Source organism: Pongo pygmaeus, chromosome X (genome assembly GCF_028885625.2).
Source record: "Pongo pygmaeus isolate AG05252 chromosome X, NHGRI_mPonPyg2-v2.0_pri, whole genome shotgun sequence".
NCBI lineage: Eukaryota > Metazoa > Chordata > Mammalia > Primates > Hominidae > Pongo > Pongo pygmaeus.
The window spans coordinates 141,213,218-141,232,886 of NC_072396.2; the positions used below are offsets into that span (position 1 = coordinate 141,213,218).

The 19,669-nt window shown below is 38.5% G+C and overlaps 1 protein-coding gene across 6 annotated transcripts in view; it reads right to left on the reverse strand.

Annotated features, from left to right (window-relative positions):
- Window positions 1–19,669, reverse strand: part of ARHGEF6 (Rac/Cdc42 guanine nucleotide exchange factor 6) — a 118,387-nt gene that overhangs the window by 32,691 nt on the left and 66,027 nt on the right. For all 6 annotated transcript variants that reach the window (XM_054471904.1, XM_063660754.1, XM_063660757.1 and 3 more), the window contains 3 exons: window positions 17,226–17,320; window positions 12,626–12,721; window positions 10,861–10,983 (listed from right to left, as the gene is read on the reverse strand). In XM_054471904.1, the coding sequence (XP_054327879.1) occupies window positions 10,861–10,983; window positions 12,626–12,721; window positions 17,226–17,320 (314 nt within the window). The remainder of the gene's footprint in view (window positions 1–10,860; window positions 10,984–12,625; window positions 12,722–17,225; window positions 17,321–19,669) is intronic.

The window sequence follows — 19,669 nt, forward strand, 5'->3', positions numbered from 1 at the left end:
AATGCAAAGAGGTCCACACTCAAACAAATTATAATAAAAATCCTGAAAGTCAAGGAGAAAACTGAAAGCAGGAAGAGAAGAACAACTCGTCATGGGCTAGAGAACCTAGATAATATTAACAGCTGATTTCTCGTCAGAATCTTTGAGGCCAGAAGGCAGTGGGATGACATACTCAAAGTACTGAAAGAAACAGAACTGCCAACCAAGAATTCTGTATTCATCCAAACTATCTTTCAAAATGGAAGGTGGAATGAAAACATTCCCAGACAAGAACTGAGAGAATCCTTTCTTAAAAATCCACCTTACAATAAGCACTCAGTGAAGACCTTCAGGCTGAAAGCAAGTAAACCCAGACTTAAATTTAAATTCACATATTAAAACAAAGAGCACCAATAAAGGTAAATATGCAATTATGAAAGACGGTATAAATACATGCTTCTTCTTCTCTTAACTGATATAAAAGCAATTGGACAAAGCAAAATTTTATAATTTCATTGTTGGACCTATACACACATAAATTTAATATATTTGAAAACCACAGCATGAAGGAGATGGGTGGGAGCAAAGGTCTGTTGGAATAAGAATATAATACCAGATAGTAACACAAATTCACAGGAAAAAATGAAGGGAAATAGAAACGGCAAATAAGAAAGTTAATATAACAAACACTATAAATATAATTTTCCTTTCCTTTCTTCTCTCAGTTGTATTAATGGACATAAAATTAAATAACAATTATAACATGTATTATTGTGTATATGGAGTTCATATTTATAATAATAATAACAAAAAGGGAAGAGGAAACAGTTATACAGGAGTCACGTTTTTATATATAACTAGAATTAAGTTAGCATAAAAAATGAAGTCTATTCTGATAAGATATATATGGAAAGTTTTAGAGTAACCACTAAAAGACACCCCAAAATATAGTGAAATATTATAGAGAAAATTTATAACAAAAACGTTTAAAATAATAAAAATTAAAATATAGTGAAAAAATCATTAAAGCACTTCTGATTTCAGCTCTGACATGGAAAGAGCTTGGAAGTCATCACACTATAGTCATAATCTAAAAAAATACCGAACAAACTGAAAATCAATGACTTTTGTTAGATTTACTGAGAATTGAGATCACAGAAAAAATCACCACCTCAAAATCTGGAGAAACAGTGAATACAGAGAATTACAGCTGAGATTAGCTTCCCTAAAGCAGAAGCCACTGGACCCAGTAACTGGCAGGAACACTTGCATAGTGATTTTAATGAATTCCTGGAGTCTAAATGTGGACCCCAACTTGAGATTTAAAAACTCCTGGAGAACCATCTTGAGGAGGCAGGGCAATGCTTTTGTGGGTTTGGGATCCAAAAACCCAAAAATATTCTCATAGTGAAGATCAGAGAAAAATCCTCTCATGTTTTGGGGTAGGAGTGGGGGCGGGGTGGAGCATCCATTTTGAAATAATCCCAGAACCTTTTCCAAAACAAAGGCCTGTCTTCCAAGGGAAACTATGTTGCCAAGTCTTATCTGACCTGAGGAAAGTACAATAGGCCAGCTTCAGCCCTCTCTCATCTTCCTGCCATATGTGAGAGGACTAAAAAAGGCTAAGAATTGCTTCTGCAGGTCAATTTCCAGGGACTCAGGTCTACTAAAAAATTGAGACCTGTTCATAACATTACAAAATGTATCCCCTTCCCCAACACCTTATCACCACATTGACAGGGCCCCAATATATAATAACAGTGGATTACAGGGAGGGATCTGCAAGACACAGACTCTATTTAAGAAGGAGTTCTTAAGAAACCCAAAGATAGGCAGGGCGCGGTGGCTCAGGCCTGCAATCTCAGCAGGATTGGGAGGCTGAGGTAGGTGGATCACTTGAGGTCAGGAGTATGAGACCAGCCTGGCCAACTTGATGAAACCCTGTCTAAACTAAAAATACAAAAAAATTAGCCAGGCGTGGTGGCACATGCCTGTAATCCCAACTACTCAGGGGGCTGAGGCATGAACATTGCTTGAACCCGTGAGGCAAAGGTTGCTGTGAGCTGAGATCGCGCCACTGCACTCCAGCCTGGGAGACAGTGAGACAAAAAAAAGAGGAAAGAAAGAAAGGAAAGAAAGAAAGCCAAAGTTAATAAGGGAGAAGAAAAGGAAACAAGAAAAATCTAAAGCCCCTCATACTTACTGCTACAGCAAACATTAAACACAGGCAAGATCCTAGTCAGATTAACAGAAAACCTCACAGTAAACACCTAGTTACCTCAGTTCCTATTACTTAATTTATCATGTCTGCCTTCCAACAAAAAATTACAAGGCATGCTGAAAGGCAAGAAAAAAACAGTCTGAGGAGACAAAGCAAGCTTTAGAATCAGACTCAGATATGACACAAATTTTGGAATTATTAGGGAATTCAAAATAACTATGGTTAATATGTTAAAGGTTCTAACGGATAAAGATAGACAACATGTAATAAAAGATGGGTAATGTAAGCAGAGTGATAGAAACACTAAGAAATGATCAAAAGAAAATGCCTGAAATAAAAAATACTGTGACAGAAATGAAGAATGCCTTTGATAGTCTAACAAATAGGCTAAACATAGCTGAGGAAACAGTGAGCTTCAAGATATGTCAATAGAAATTTCCTAAACTTAAATGCAAAGAAAAAAATTTTAAATGGAAGAGAATACACAAAAACTGTGGAACAAGTACAAAAGGTGTAACGTGCATAATGGGAATATAGACAGAAAAGAAAGAGAAAAGAGAAGAAATATTTAAAATGTTGACCCTATTAGGCCAAGAATTTTGCAAAATTATTGACAGACCCCAAACTGCTGATCCAGGTATCTCAGAGAACACCAAGCAGGATATACAGCAAAACATATCTACACCTAGCCATTTCATATTCAAGCTGCAGAAAGGCAAAAGCAACGAGAAAATATTGAAAGAAGCCAGACAGGGAAAAACACCTTACCTATAGAGGAACAAGGATAAGAATTATATCAGACTTCTCATTATAAACCATGCAAACAACAGAATGGAATGAAATATTTAAAGTGTTGAAGGAAAAAAATGACAACCTAGAATTCTGAATACTTTCTCAAACAAACAAAAAATGTGGGAAATTGTGGCCAGATGACTTGCCTTGCAAAAATGTTAAAAGAAGTTCTTCAGAGAGAAGGAAAGTGATATAGATTTAAAAACAACAAACAAAACTTGGATACACGGAAAAAAGTATCAGAAAAATAATAAATCCAGGTAAAACAAAATATTTCATTTTTCTTTTTTTTTTTTTTTTTTTTTTGAGATGGAGTCTGGCTCTGTCGCCTAGGCTGAAGTGCAGTGGCACCATCTCGGCTCACTGCAAGCTCAGCCTCCCAGGTTCATGCCATTCTCCTGCCTCAGCCTCCCTAGTAGCTGGGACAACAGGCGCCCACCACCACACCCAGCTAATTTTTTGTATTTTTAGTAGAGATGGGGTTTCGCTGTGTTAGCCAGGATGGTCTCGATCTCCTGACCTTGTGATCCGCCCACCTCGGCCTCCCAAAGTGCTGGGATTACAGGCATAAGCCACTGCACCCGGCCTCATTTTTCTTATTCTTAATTGATTTAATAGATAACTGTTCAAAGTAATAATAGCAACAGTGTATTGGGTGATTTTACTTTATGGAAAAGTGAAATGAATTACAATAATATTATAAGGGATAAGAAGGAGGAATTGAGAATATTCTGTTATAAGTTACCTATGAAATGGTGTAGTGTTATGTGAAAGTGTTGTTAGATTTAGCTGTAAATACATAACATAAACTCTAAGGATACTGGTAAAATTTTTTAAAGGGAGTATAATATGCTAAGAGAAAAGTGGAAATAAAATAATATAAAATGTTTACTAAAAACAGAAAAGGCAGAAAAAGAGGTAAAAAAGAAACAAAGAACAATTGCAATGAATAGAAAACATGGGAGATACTAATCCAAATATATAAATAATCACTTAACATGTGAATTTTCTAAATACGCCAATTAAAAGAATGAGACTGTCAGAGTGGATTAAGAAACAAGACTCAACTATATTTTGTCTACAACATATATTTTAATCTATGACAATTAAAAGTAAAGAGATGAAGAAGGATATATCCTATTAACAATAATTGAAAGAAAGTTGGACTAGCTGTATTAATTTCAGACAAAGCAGACTTCAGATCAGGGAAAATTATCAGAGATAAAGAGGGAAAAATATACAAAGATAAAAGGGCAAATTCTCCCACAAAACATAATAATCCTTAATGTGAATGCACCTAACAACAGGGTATCAAAATACATGAAACAAAAATTGATAGAACTGAAAAGAGAGATATATCTACTATTGTGGTTAGACTTTAACATCTCTCTATCAGGAATTGACAGATCCAGCAGTAGAAAATTAGTAAGCAGACAGTTGAACTGAATAGAACCATCAATCAAGTGGTTTTAATTAACATTTGTAGAATATTTCATTCAACAACAGCCATACTTTCTTCTCACACTCACATGGAGCATTCACCAAGATAGACCACGTTATGGGCCACAAAACACAACTTCAATTTGTAAGAATAGAAATCAACAAATGGTGCTGGGACAACTAGATATCCACATGCAAAAGAATAAAATGGAACCATATGCACAAATTAACTCAAAATTAATTAAAGACCTAAATATAAAAGCTAAGATTATAAAGCTCTAAGAAAATAAATAGGCATGAATCTACATGACCTGGATTAGGCAATAATTTCTTAGATATAACACCAAAAGTGCCAGCAACAACAACAAAACAACATATTGGACATCATCAAAATTAAAATGTAAAATCAAAATTTTTGGGCTTCAGAGGATACCATCAAGAAACTGAAAAGACAACCCAAAAAATGAAAGCACATTTTTTCAAATCATATATAGGCACACCTCATTTTATTGCACTGTACTTTATTGAACTTCACAGATAATTGCATTTTTTACAAATTGCAGTTTTGTGGCAACTGTGTGTCGAGCAAGTCTATCGGTGCCATTTTTCCAAAAGTGTGTACTCACTTTGTGTCTATGTGTCATATTTTGGTAATTCTTACAATACTCCAAACTTTTTTATTTTTTTTATTTTTTTTCCTGAGACGGAGTTTCACTCTTGTTGCCCAGGCTGGAGTGCAATGGCGCAATCTCGGCTCACGGCAACCTCCGCCTCCCAGGTTCAAGGGATTCTTCTACCTCAGCCTCCCAAGTAGCTGGGATGACAGCCATGTGCCAGGATGCCCGGCTAATTTTGTATTTTTAGTAGAGACGGGGTTTCTCCATGTTGGTCAGGCTGGTCTCAAACTCCCAACCTCAGGTGATCCGCCCACCTTGGCCTCCCAAAGTGCTGCGATTACAGGCATGAGCCACCACGCCCAGCCACAATACTCCAAACTTTTTCATTATTATTATATCTGTTATGGAGATCTGTGATCAGTGATCTTTGATGTCACTATTGTAACTGTTTGGGGGCACTATGAACCATGCACATATAAGACAGTGAATTTAATAAATAAATGTTGTGTGTGTTCTGACTGCTCCACCCACCAGCCATTCCCTCTTCCCCCTCTCTCTTCTAGGGCCTCCTTATTCCCTGAGATACAACAAAATTGAAATCAGGCCAATTAATAATCCTACAGTGGCCTCTAAGTGTTCAAGTGAAAGGAAGAGTCACACGTCTCTCACTTGAAATCAAAAGCTAGAAATGATTCAGCTTAGTGAGGCAGGCATGCCGAGATATGCTGAAATCTGGGCCTCTTGCACCAGTCAGCCAAGTTATGAATGCAAAGGAAAAGTTATTGAAGGAAATTAAAGTGATACTCCTGTGAACACACAAATGATAAGACAGCGAGGCAGCCATATTGTTGTATGGAGAAAGTTTGCATGGTCTGGATAGAAGATCAAATCAGCCACAACATTCCCTTAAGCCAAGGCCTAATACAGAGCAAGACCCGAACTCTCGTCAATTCTGTGAAGGCTGGGAGAGGTGAGAAAGGTGCAGAAGAAAAGTTTGAAGCTAGCAGAAGTTGGTTCATGAAGTTTAAAGAAAGAAGCCATCTCCTTAGCAAAAAAGTGCAAGGTGAAGCAGCAGGTGCTGATGGAGAAGCTGCAGCAAGTTAGCCAGGTGATCTAAGATCATTGATGAATGTGCCTACACTAAAGAACAGGTTTTTAATGTAGAGGAAACAGCCTTCTATTAAAAGAAGATGCCATCTAGGACTTTCATAGCTAGAGAGGAGAAGTCAATGCCTGGCTTCAAAGCTTCAAAAGACAGGATGACTCTCTTGTTAGGAGCTAAAGCAGCTGGTGACATTAAGTTGAAGCCAGTGCTCATTTACCATTCTGAAAATCCTAGGGCCCTTAAAAATGAATCATGCTAAATCTATTCTGCCTATGTTCTATAAATGAAACAACAAAACCTACATAATAGCATATCTGTTTACAGCATGGTTTACTATTTTAAGCCCACTGTTGAGATCTGCTGCTCAGAAAAAAAAAAATCCTTTCAAAATATTACTGCTCATTGACAATGCACATGGTCAACCTAGAGCTCTGATGGAGATGTACAAGGAGATTAATGTTGTTTTCAAGCCTGCTAATACATTCATTCTGCAGTGCATGATCAAGGAGTAATTCTGACTTTCAAGTCTTGTTATTTAAGAACTACATTTCAGAAGGCTATATATAACTGCCATAGTGATTCCTCTGATGGATCTGGGAAAAGTAAATTGAAAACCTTCTGGAAAAGAATCACCATTCTAGATGCCATTAAGAACATTTGCGGAGGAGGTCGAAATTTCAACATTAACAGGAGTTTGGAAGAAGTTCATTCCAACCTTCATGGACAACTTTGAGGGGTTCAAGACTTCAGTGGAGGAAGTAACTGAAGATGTGGTGGAAACAGCAAGAGAACTAGGATTAGAAGTGGAGCCTAAAGACGTGACTAAATTGCTGCAATCTCATGATCAAACTTGAATAGATGAGGTGGTGCTTCTTATGGATGAGCAAAGAAAGTGGTCTCTTAAGATGGAATCTATTTGTCAGGAAGATGCTGTAAACACTATTGAAATGACAACTAAGAATTTAGTATTCCATAAACTTAGTTGATAAAGCAGTGGCAGGGTTTGAAAAGACTGCAATTTTGAAAAAAGTTCTACCATGGGTAAAATGCTATCAAACAGAATCATGTGCTACAGAGAAATCTTTCATGAAAGGAAGAATCCATCGATGTGGCAAACTTCACTGGTGTATTATTTTAAGAATTTTCCCCAACCACTCCAACCTTTAGCAACCACCACTCTGATAATTTAGCAAGCATCAACGTTGAGAGAAAACTATCCACTACAAAAAGATTATAACTTGCTGAAGGCTCAGATGACCATCAGCATTTTTTATCAATAAAGTATTTTTTTTTGAGATGGAGTCTTGCTCTGTCACCCCGTCTGGAGTGAAGTGGCACGATCTCAGCTCACTGCAACCTCCGCCTCCGGGGTTCAAGCAATTCTCCTGTCTCAGCCTCCTGAGTAGCTGGGGTTACAGGCATGCACCACAATGCCTGGCTAATTTTTGTATTTTTAGTAGAGACGGGGTTTCACCATGTTGGCCAGTCTGGTCTCAAACTCCTGACCTCAAGTGATCTGCCCACCTCGGCCTCCCAAAGTGATGGGATTACAGGCATGAGCCACCACACCCAGCCAATAAAGTATTCTTTAATTAAGGAATGTACCTTGCTTTTTTAGACATAATGCTATTGCACACTTAATAGACTATACAGTAAAGTGTAAATATAACTTTTATATTCATTTGGAAATCAAAAAGTTCATGTGACTCACTTCATTGCAATATTCACTTCACTGTAGTGGTTTGGATCCAAATGCACAGTATCTCCAAGGTAGACATGTATCTGGTAAGAATCTAATATCCAGAATATATAAGGAACTGTTGCAACTCAACAATGAAAAGACAGCTAACTGAATTTTTTAAATGAGCAAAAGATTTAAATAGACATATTCCCAAAGAAGACATTAAAATAGCCAATAAGCAAGATGAAAAGATCACAACATCATTAGCCATTAATAATGAGTGACTAATGAGTGACTGGGGATGGGTTTTTAGAGGGGAGTAATAAAAATGTTCTGGAGCTAGACAGTGATGATGGCTACACAACCGTGTGAATATATTAAAAACCACTGAATTGCATAGTTTAACATCGTGAATTTTATGTTATATAAATTATATCTCAATAAAAATACACATAACCCAATTTAAAAACAGGCCAAGAATCTGAATAGACATTTCTTTGAATGAAGGCATACAAACTTCCAGTAGGTACATGAAAGATGCTGTATTAGTCCGTTTTCACACTGCTATAAAGATACTATCTGAGACTGGGTAATTTATAAACAAAGGAGGTTTAATTGACTCACCGTTCCACATGGCTGGGGAGGCCTCAGGAAACTTACAATCATGGTGGAAGGCAAAGGAAAGGCAAGTACTTCCTTCACAAGGTGGCAGGAAAGAGAGCAAGAGCGACGGGGGAAGAGCCCCTTATAAAACCTTCAGATCTCGTGAGAACTCACTCACTATCATAAGAACAGCTTGGGGAAAACCAACCCCATGATCCAGTCACCTCCCACCTGGTCCCTCCCTCGACGTGCAGGGTTGACAATTCAAGATGAGATTTGGGTGGGGACATAGAACCAAACCATATCAGATGCTCAATATCATTATTCCTGAGGAAAATGCATATCAATCTCACCATGAGAAACCACTTCATATCCACTAATATGTCTATAATCAAAAAGACTGACAATAACAAATGTTTGGTGAGGGTGTGGAGAAAATGAAACCCTCATACACAGATAGTGAGAAAATAAATTGGTGCAGTGACTTTGTTTTGTTGTTGTTGCTGTTGTTGTTTTGTTTTTGTTTTGTTTTTTGTCTGAGGCGGAGTCTTGCTCCGTCAAGCGAAGCCAAGGTGGGCGGATCATTTGAGGTCAGGAGTTCGAGATCAGCCTGGCCAACATGGTGAAACCCCATCTCTACAAAAATTAGCTGGTCGTGGTTGTGCATGCCTGTAATCCCAGTTACTCTGGAGGCTGAGGCAGGAGAATCGCTTGAACCTGGGAGGCAGAGGTTGCAGTTGCGCTCCAGCCTCGGTGACAGAGCAAGACTCTGTCAAAAAAAAAAAAAGGAAGAGAAGGGGAGGGAAGGGGAGGGGAGGGGAGGGAAGGAGAGGGAGAAAAGAAAAGGGTAACTTTCTATTGCTTAAGCCAGGTGGTAGATACACAGGTGCTCATTTTATTGTGATCCTTTAAATTTGCATTTACATTATTCTTTCTGTGGATAAAATATATGTCTTTAATAAAAATATTTTTTAGAAGTCTGACAGACTTGGATTCTGGCTCAACCACTTAAGATCTATGAGTTCTTGGGCACATTACTTAACCTAAGCCATCCAATGTCTTATCTGTAAAGCAGAGATGGTAATAATAATAACTCCCTCATAGGCTTTTACATCATGTGCCTGGCACATCGTCAGTGCTATTACTAGCTAATGTTAGCTATAAGCATTTGAGCCACTTGCCTAAAAATTCCAGATTCATGACCTCTCTTTCTTTAAACTCCGATTTCCATATTTGCTATTCCATAAGAGTTCAAAATTTATCAGAGGAATAAAATTGACCTTCAAGCAGGACTTACTGCGTTCAACCTTTAAAATGTCCTTACATAACATCTTTGTAAAGCCAATAAATATTGCACCTTAATAAACCGGGACAAGAACCAAAATTTCTGTCATTTCTGGAGGCTCGTGTCAACTAATGTTATAGCCTAGCTCTGGGAGCTCAAATCTAGGTCAGATTAAGAGAATATTCTTTTCAGTCTTGAACAGCTTCCAGAATCCATGTCCATTCTGCATCTTAGTCTCCAACTTAAGTCAAGAGTCTCTATATGTTGGACTTGCTTTTGTCCCACCTGGATTTCCAGCATATGACTTCAAAGGTAAAATTCTGTCACCAAGCCTGTCTTACAGTTTTCTGGCCCAGATGAATGTGTCAGTGAATGTGTCAGAGGTGGGTAGTCAGAAGCTAAGGATGGCAGGAGAGGTGTGACACTTATCTAGGTCCCTTGCAAGGACTCGTATTCTTAAAGGAGACACTATTCTATTGTTCATCATGAATCGGAAGCAACTTATATTCATGTATAATTATTATCAGAGCCCTTTGCTTAAAGTATCTGTCACACAGCTAACACCTGCTTTGTAGCTACATCATTGCCTAAAACTTTCTCTACGCAGACAAGGGAAGGCAAAAAGAGATGAACCTACGCAGTTTAGCTATGTGTCAGCAACTCAGATAAAACATTAATTGGGGCAGGGGAAAGCTAAATGATAGGCTCAAAATAGAATTTTGCTTCAGGAAAGCCCTCCCTGACCCTTTCTTCACATCCCACTAAGTTGATATCATGTTAATGTTATCTCACAGAACCCTTTTAATTTACTATTTCATAATATGACATGTTTACAACGTTTAATTTAATATGTGCATTTCCCTCAAGATTCTGTGCTCAATGAGGGGAGGGACCTCCTCCTCCTTGTTCATTCCTGTATCCCCATCAGCTGGTACAGGGCCTTGCACATAGTAGGTGCTCAAGAATTTATTCATTGGATTAATGGACGATCAATCCATGTAACAATGAATCAATTCCTGGCATAATGAACAGGGATAATCAAGAGTCCAACTGAAGACCTTGGATTTCCAAATGACGTGGTCCTAAGAAAGGATCTCATTGCAAAACCAGCTAGTTGGGGAAATGTTAACTATTTACCTGTGCTGAGTGAGCACATTTACAGCTGAAGGATGGTTTGCACAGTAAGCCAGATACATAGATTTAAAATGAGGCATGAGACTCAGTAGACAACCTCCTACTTTGTGCTGGTTTTCTGGAAACCTGTAAACAAAATGGACAAAACACAGAATGTAAAATAGGAAACAGGAGGCAAAGGAAGATTATTCCAATTAAATCTGGCAGCATGAAAGCCTTCTGAATATTTTGCCAAGGTTAAAAGAGAAACTATATTATAACCATTTTACCCATGAAACTCAAATTCTTGCCCACTGCTTTAAACTCTAGCCACCAAACACAGTTCTAATACATAGGGTCAGATACTTACTTGGAATTAGTAGGTACGGTTGCTTGTTTGTTTTTAAGATGATTATTTTCAAATTTAGCTGGGTACACTAAAAATATTCTTGGTTAATTTATCTAAAGTTTGAGTACAGACAAAACTAATCAAATCCAAAAATGACATACCACAAAAGAATATTATGTAATCTTGGAGGCCTGGTGTTTGCTAGGCAGGGTGGCCTCAAAAGTTTTTAAATTAATGTTTTAAATTATAAGCCACCTGTCTTCATTTGTAGAAAAATCAGAAAAGTGTAATAAGAAAAACGAATTTCTCAGACTCCCACCATTTGGAGATACTGACTCTAAAAATGTTGACATGTTTCTTGGGCTTTTTTCTACATGTTTCTCTATAAAATGGAAAACATAAGGATTACGAATCTAGTTTGTAATCTGCCCTTCTCGCTTAGTGAACATCTTTGCATATCAATAATCTAGATCCCTCTTGGCCCCTCAAGTCCCTTTAGTGTGGGCCCTCTCCATCTTTCTCCCTGGACAACCACCTGTGTCCCATTAAGCTTAAATAACAGGTAATCACCTCAATTTCCCTAGAGAGATGAAAGCTGCCAACTTCTTCAAGATATGCTGCTTGAAAAATTAGTCTTTCTATAGAAACGTATTGCCTGATGATCATTATAGTTCACTGTAGTATGAAGTTAAACATCTGGACAATCTAGCTAGCCATCAAAAATCTGTTGGTTCACGTAAAGATATACTTTTCCTTCCCCCACTTTCTGTGTGTTTCAACTCTTAATATAATAGACATAGTATCAGGAGCAATTCAAAGACACCAAATCTGTGAAACTGAATGAATCATTTGAATGACTTTTCCAAGTAATTTGCAATGTACAAAAGAAAATATGTAATCGGTGCCAGAGGTGTCATTCATGGTCAATTAAGACCTTATGTGTCTCCAGGGAGGGGACCATCACACACTGGGGCCTGTCGGGGAGTGGGGGGAAAGGGAAGGGCGAGCATTAGGACAAATACCTAATGCATGCGGGGCTTAAATCCTGGATGACGGGTTGATAGGTGCAGCAAACCACCATGGCGCATGTATACCTATGTAACAAACCTGCACGTTCAGCACATGTATCCCAGAAATTTAAGGAACATTAAAAAAAAAAAAGACCTTATGTGTCTTTTATACTGACCAGAAACAGCAAACTGATGTATTTTTTAAATAAAGTCAAAAGTAATTTACGAGATATAGAATTCTAATATACAACTAGTGGTGTGACACTGTGAACACTGCCACCTAGTACCCTGTCTATGTACTGCTACTTTGTTCAGAGCTGTAACAAATACCTAACTACGAAGTGTCCTTATCAAAGGCAACGGATAAAAAGAAAACAAAACACAAACAGCAATGTTGCTGGCTATCCTATCAGAAATATGCTGCACTTACTTTGAACATTCTTCCAAGGCTTGGCAGAGTGTCTGTTGAAATGTGCATACTTCCTCGAAGTTTCCCAGTAAAGATGTAACCTCCACAGTACTCAGACTGAAAAAAAAAATTACAGAACATGTAGTTATCTATTCTAGTCTAGTTGGCTAATAGTTTGCTAATATATGGTAAATAAAAGGGAAGTAATCCCTATATTTTAACTTTTGCTTTTTAATTTATAACAACTCTATTGTCTTAGGCAGCTTCTTAAGCTTCTCCCCTTGATTTTCTTTTATATAATAAGAATAATGATCCTAAAGAAATGGAGTGGTCGTAAGGGACATTTAGGTGTTTTATAAAGCAACGGGTAAATTAAAACAAGTGCTTAATATTGAAGTATATAAATAGATAAAAATACATCATAGCAGTGAATAAGTGTAAAAAACTCTTGAGTACCTTCCTCTGGATGAACTGGAAAAGTAATTGAAAGATATTATATATGCTCATATAATACACAAGAAAAAATAGCAAAATCAACTTTCTCCTAAACTAAAATGCTCATACATCAATTAAAGGAAATCTTTATGAGATGAAGTAGGAGGAAAAAAATAGTATTGATTTGTTTGTTTTTGGAGTGGAGTGAAGTCAAATAAAGGCAAACTGAACCACTTTATCCAGGGCCTCTGTATGAAGAATGTTCTTATCCATTCCTCCCCTACCAAACAGTAAGTGATAATAATAACAAGAGCCAACACTCATAGAGCACTGAACACTTACACAAGCATTTTACAATTAAAACCTCATTTTAACCTTATAATAACTCTATAAGGTAGGTATTATGCCAGTGCTGGTTCCATTTTACAGGTGGGGAAACCCAGGCATAGAGAGGTTAAGCAAATCATCCAAAGCTACAAAGCCAGGAAATGCCAAAGACAGAAATTGAACCAAAACATTCTAGCTGCAGAGTCCATGCTCTTAACCACTTTTTGGGAGAAAACGTTTCTGAAGATTTGTTCAAAAAGCCAAGGTTGGGCTGGGCGTGGTGGCTCATGCCTGTAATCCCAGCACTTTGGGAGGCCGAGGCGGGTGGATCACTTGAACCCAGGAGTTCGAAACCAGCCTGGCCAACATGGTAAAACCCCGTCTGTACTAAAAATACAAAGAATTAGCCGAGTGTGGTGGCAGTCGCCTGTAATTCCAGCTACTCGGGAGGCTGAGGCAGAAGAATTGCTTGAACCCGGGAGGCGGAGGTTGCAGTGAGCTGAGATTGTGCCACTGCACTCCAGGCTGGGTGATGGAGTAAGACTCTGTCAAAAAAAAAAAAAGCCCATGTCTGCCACATGTTCTTCTCCTTAAGTGTATAGTAACACTAGGTCGGGTGTGGTGGCTCACACCTGAAATGCCAGCACTTTAGGAGGCCAAGGCAGGCAGATCACTTAAGGTCAAGAGTTCAAGACCAGCCTGGCCAACATGGCAAAATCCCATCTCTACTAAAAATACAAAATTGCCATGTGTGGTGGCACATGCCTGTAGTCCCAGCTACTCAGGAGGCTGAGGCAGGAGAATCGCTTGAACCTGAAAGCAGAGGTTGCAGTGAGCCGAGATCTCACCACTGCACTCCAGCCTGGGGGTAGAGTGTATTGTATATGCTATATAATATATATATTATACATGTACATATACATATATATATATATATATATATATATATAAAATACCAGGGGAGTATTCCCAAGAGAATATTTTTTTGCTGACTAAGAAAGAAAGGGAAGAAGACCAAAACAAACATTACCAGTAACTCCGAGAGAATAAAAAGCTGCCAGTTCCTCTGCTGTAATGTCATCCTGAATCACAAGCTGGAAAACCCCTATTCTAAAGTGAAACCTTTAGCCAACCAACTTCCCTGGTTGTTGCTCTCTCAGAGCAGTGAGAACTTAAGTTGGGGCCTTACCTGAACTTGACCGGGGGCTTATCTGGCCCCTTCACAATCAGATAATAGTCAGTCTGGTTTGCTCAAATCACTTTGGGGCCGACAAGACAGTCAGAAGTAATGGAAACTTACTATCACTGCATTCTGAATTCATTTAGGAACAGTACAGGTCTGACTCAGGTCTCTCACCTCCTCGGCCCTGACTCTTTTCCAAGGAACTCAAACAAACCAGTAAGAAAAAAAACAAATAATCCCATCAAAAAGTAGGCAAATGACATGAACACACACTTCTCAAAAGAAGACTTACAAATGGCCAACCAACATATGAAGAAATGCTCAGTATCACTAATCATCAGAGAAATGCAAATTAAAACCATGAGATACCACCTCCGCCCAGCCAGAATGGCCATTATTAAAAAGTAAAAAATAATAGATGTTGGCGTGGATGTGGTGAAAAGGGAACACTTACACACTGCTGGTGGGAATGTTAGTACATTAGTACTAACATTAGTACAGCCTCTTTGGAAAGCACTACAGAGTTTTCTCAAAGCTAAAAGTAGATCTACCATTCCATCCAGCAATCTCACTACTGAGTATTTAGCCAAAGGAAAAGAACTCATTAAATCCTCTTATTGTTTCTTGATCGATAATCAGTCCCTCCTTCATTTAAAATCTTACCGTCTCCCCTCCCAGAGTTACCACTTCAGTTTCCATCTCCTCTGCCTGTCACTTCCAGAAAACAGAAAGCATGTTTCACTTGGCAGCAGGGGTCACAGTGGCTCCAGCCTGGCCATGTACTGGCTGTATGATGGGCAAGGCAGTAAACCTGTCTGGACTTCAGCTTCTTCTCTATTTAATAGAGATAGTCATTTCTCCCAGGATACTAGACCCAATGATTTACTGATTTACTTCAGCTCTAAGAACTATGATTCACAGAACACTTCATATTTCACATGACAATAACAAAAAATACTTTGTTTTTTGTTTTGTTTTGTTTTGTTTTGTTTGAGATGGAGTCTCACTCTGTCCCCCAGGCTGGAGTACAGTGGCATGAACTTGGCGCACTGCAACCTCCGCCTACCGAGTTCAAGCGATTCTCCTGCCTCAGCCTCCTGAGTAGCTGGGACTACAGGTGCACACCACCAAGCCGAGCTAATTGGTATTTTTAGTAGAGATGGGGTTTCGCCATGTTGCCCAGATTGGTCTTGAACTCCTGGCCTCAAGTGATCCACCCGCCTTGGCCTCCCAAAGTGCTGGGATTACAGGCGTCAGCCAAGGTGCCCAGCCAGCCACCGCACCTGGCCCAAAAAGCACTTTGTTGTTGATCATGTTTAAACTCTTACAACACAGGAATAGAAAATTTTTTCATACTGAAGTAGATTTCCATAGTGCCAGGAGAATAAACAAGCGGGAAATTTAGCAAGAAAAAAGGCATTATAACTAAACAAGCATAATTTGGAAAAGGGGAGAATTTTTCTCACAATATTTTTCCTTTTCTTTTTCTTGTGTTTGCTTGGTTTTGTTGTTGTTGTTGTTGTTTGTTTGTTTTCACATGGAGTCTTGCTCTGTCTCCCAAGCTGGAATGCAGTGATGTGATTTTGGCTCACTGCAGCCTCCGCCTCCCAGGCTCAAGCGATTCTCCTGCCTCAGCCTCCCAAGTAGCTGGGATTACAGGCTTGCACTACCATGCCCGGCTAATTCGCTTTTGTATTTTTAGTAGAAACAAGGTTTCACCATGTTGGCCAGGCTGGTCTTGGACTCCTGACCTCAAGCGATCTGCCCGCCTCAGCCTCCCAGAGTGCTGGGATTACAGGCTTTTGAGCCATCACACCCGGCCAAATTTCTCAAATATATTAACTTATTTAAGTTTGAAGCTGATAGTTTAGACAACTGTTTAGCAATAGTAAACTCTTTCCAAGGTAAAAAGAGAGGTTTTTGTTCTTCATTATATGGGCTGATTGGTAAATTTTCTATATGATCATGATCTCTAGTGAAATTTAATTAATTAAAATAAAAACAAATAAATGCAGTTCACTACTATTTGTTAAATATGCTGTGCCTACAAGGACAAAAAAATGGTCACTACTTTTCTTTCATGAAAACTAAAGCTTTCAATTCTTTCAATTCAGGCTTTACACAATCACTTCAGATTTCTAAGACCAGAATAAGGTTTGAACATTTTGTCTTTAAAAACACTTTAGCATCTCTTTCTCATTCACATTTGCCTGGGTGAAATAATGGCTTGAATAGCTCTTATGAGCATTCACAAAATGCCATACTCTTTCCATTCTCAGAGCATGGGAAAGAAGTTCTGCCCTGGCAAACAAAGGTCAGAGTGAGCATGAGAATTTCCAGTTTATGTGCTTTCTAAATAAAAGCACCAGGGAGCTCTTTTCCTATAAGGTAAAATCAGGCACATCACTTTTTTTTTAATGCACAAGATAAAAATTGTGACAGGAAGAAACACAGATCTGCTCATTCCTTTCACAGCCAGAAGAGAAAGAAAGCCAAGCCCTCCAAAAGCAACATCTTGCATAATTTCTGTTGCCCTGACCATGTTTTTGGCAACCTGTGATCTGTGGAAATTCTTCTAAAGGGCAAAATCAATTATTCAATGACACAAGAATAATGATTCCATATGTTGACATTATGTTGCTTTACTTTGTGAGGGGTTTAAAATAAACATCTTACTTGTTATTGGACTGCAGGGGTCTTAAGTAAGTAACAAGAAGAGACTGAAGTTCTTTAGCATATTCTTTTTCAGTGTCCAGGATGTTCTGTAACACCTATGAAAAAAAAAGTCAATGTATTATAATCATCAAGATAGTCTAGGGCAAAATGTAGCTTTGATCTTTTAACCAAATTACTAGGAAGAAAAAAGGTCCTATTTACTCAGGCTACCATTACAAGCAAGGAACACAAAATCTGAATGCACTTTCTTTCAATCTAGCAATCTACTTTAATTACTGCATGACAACTGGTTATATTGCACAATTCATATGAATACAATTTTTCAGTTACCCATAACTGAAGGGGCCTTGCCATTTACACAGTACTGCTTGGTTATTTATTTCTTGTAGAGACAGGATCTCTCTATGTTGCCCCGGGTGGTCTCAAACTCCTGGTCTGGAGCAATCCTCCTGCCTCAGCCTTCCAAAGTGCTGGGATTACAGGTGTGAGCCCACATCAAACCCCACAGTACTATTTAAAATGTTTTCGTGTGCTGTAAATGATTTTATCCTCAGGAAGTTCTCAGTTAACAAAGAATCATTATTCCTCTTTTATGGAGGAGAAAATTGAGGCCAGCTACCTTAGACATAGAGACTTAATGTCAGTATAATTTACGGATCAGTGTGATATCAAACATCACAAGAGATTTTTGTTTAAGTTATGTTTGTGATAAGACCTTTAGGGAACAAAATCTGAGGATACAGTGAATTTGTAAGCAGAGTTTAAACGAGTCTTTTATTAAAGGCAAAAGGTGCTACCATGAACAATTCAAAGAACAAAGTAGGCTGAAGTGTGAGGAATTTAACAAGAGAAATAAAAATTATCATTATTATTAACAACGTAATTAAAATCCTATAGGCAAAACAATCAATATGGGGGATCACAATTTCTCTTCCCCTACCAGTTCTAGGGTCATGTCACAACCCATTTCCAAGCCTCTTCTGGTGACAGGTAAAACCTTCATTTAATACCTAATGTAAATGACGGGTTGATGGGTGCAGTGGGCCAGCATGGCACATGTATACCTATGGAACGACCCTGCACGTTGTGCACATGTACCCTAGAACTTAAAGTATAATAATAATAATTTTAAAAACCTTCATTTAAGCTCTTAGAGACAACCCAGTTAACATTCTGGTATATTTTCTTTCATATATTCTAATTCATTCAACAAAATCGACTGAGTGCCTACTCTGCCAACTGCTGTGCTGTCCACAGGGAGTTTATACTGTATTTGCAGAGACATTAAACAGAGAGTTACAAGACAGAGTGAAGTGTCCTTAACTAGGAGAAGTGTATTAGCCTACCAATATGCTAGCCATATAGTCACAAGACAATGCATGATGATCTGCTTTTGAAAGGTGGAATGGTCAAAACAAGTGGAGATCCCGGTAACCGTGGGTTCTCTGGGAAACAACTGGAGTGCAGGGTGGTAGTCCTGACTCTGCTGCTGACTGAGAGGCTGCTTCAGTTTAAAACTTTGCTTACATCATCTCAGATTATGATATTGCACCTACCTTGGGGACCATTATGAAGATGTAGTGACACACTGTACAGATAGGTGCTGGGTAAGTGGGAAACAGACCTACCAATTTAAAGGGTTAAAAAAGGGTTTCTCAATAGCAATATTATTAACATTTCAAATCAGATAATTCTTTATTGTGATGGAATGCCCATATCATTGCCATGACATTGCCAAATGTCACCTGAAAGGCAATGTTGCCCCCAGTTGAGAATCACTGGCTTAGAAGAACACAGGATGGCTTCAAAAGCTCGGGGTTAAATTGTAGCCCCTATACCCAGCCACTCATGTCTACTTTCAGTTCCTCTATTCCTCAGAAACTACCCTCTAAAAGTGTAAATGCAGGGTTCTGGAGGTATTGATGTTCTCGGAAATTAACCCAGTAATGGAATAGAAATATTCCCCTCTATAGAAAGTCCAAGCGTGAGAATGGAAATTAGAAACTACTTTGAGATGAATGAAAACGAAAACACAACATACAAAAACTCATGGGGTGCAGTTAAACAGTGCTTAAAGAAAACTATATACTTATAAATGCCCATTTTAAAAAAGAAAAAAAAGACTTTCATTTTTCAGTCTGACGTGTAAGGAGCTTAGAAGTCATTACTCCATCCTAACAGGAAGCAAATAGCTAAACAAACTGAAATAAACCATCGTTTTCTCTTAAATCTGTCAGAAAAGTGAGGTCACAGGGAAAACTGCTACTCCAAAAATTGGAGAAACAGGCAGATAAAGAGAATCACAAATTACCAGAGCAGAGGTCCACAAGCAGAAGCCTCCACAGGAACCAGCACTAGGGTAGAAAAACCTACACTGTAATTGACAAACTTCTGGGGGCTCCGTACAGACAAGTCGGAGAGTTAGGAACTCCAGGGGCCCAATA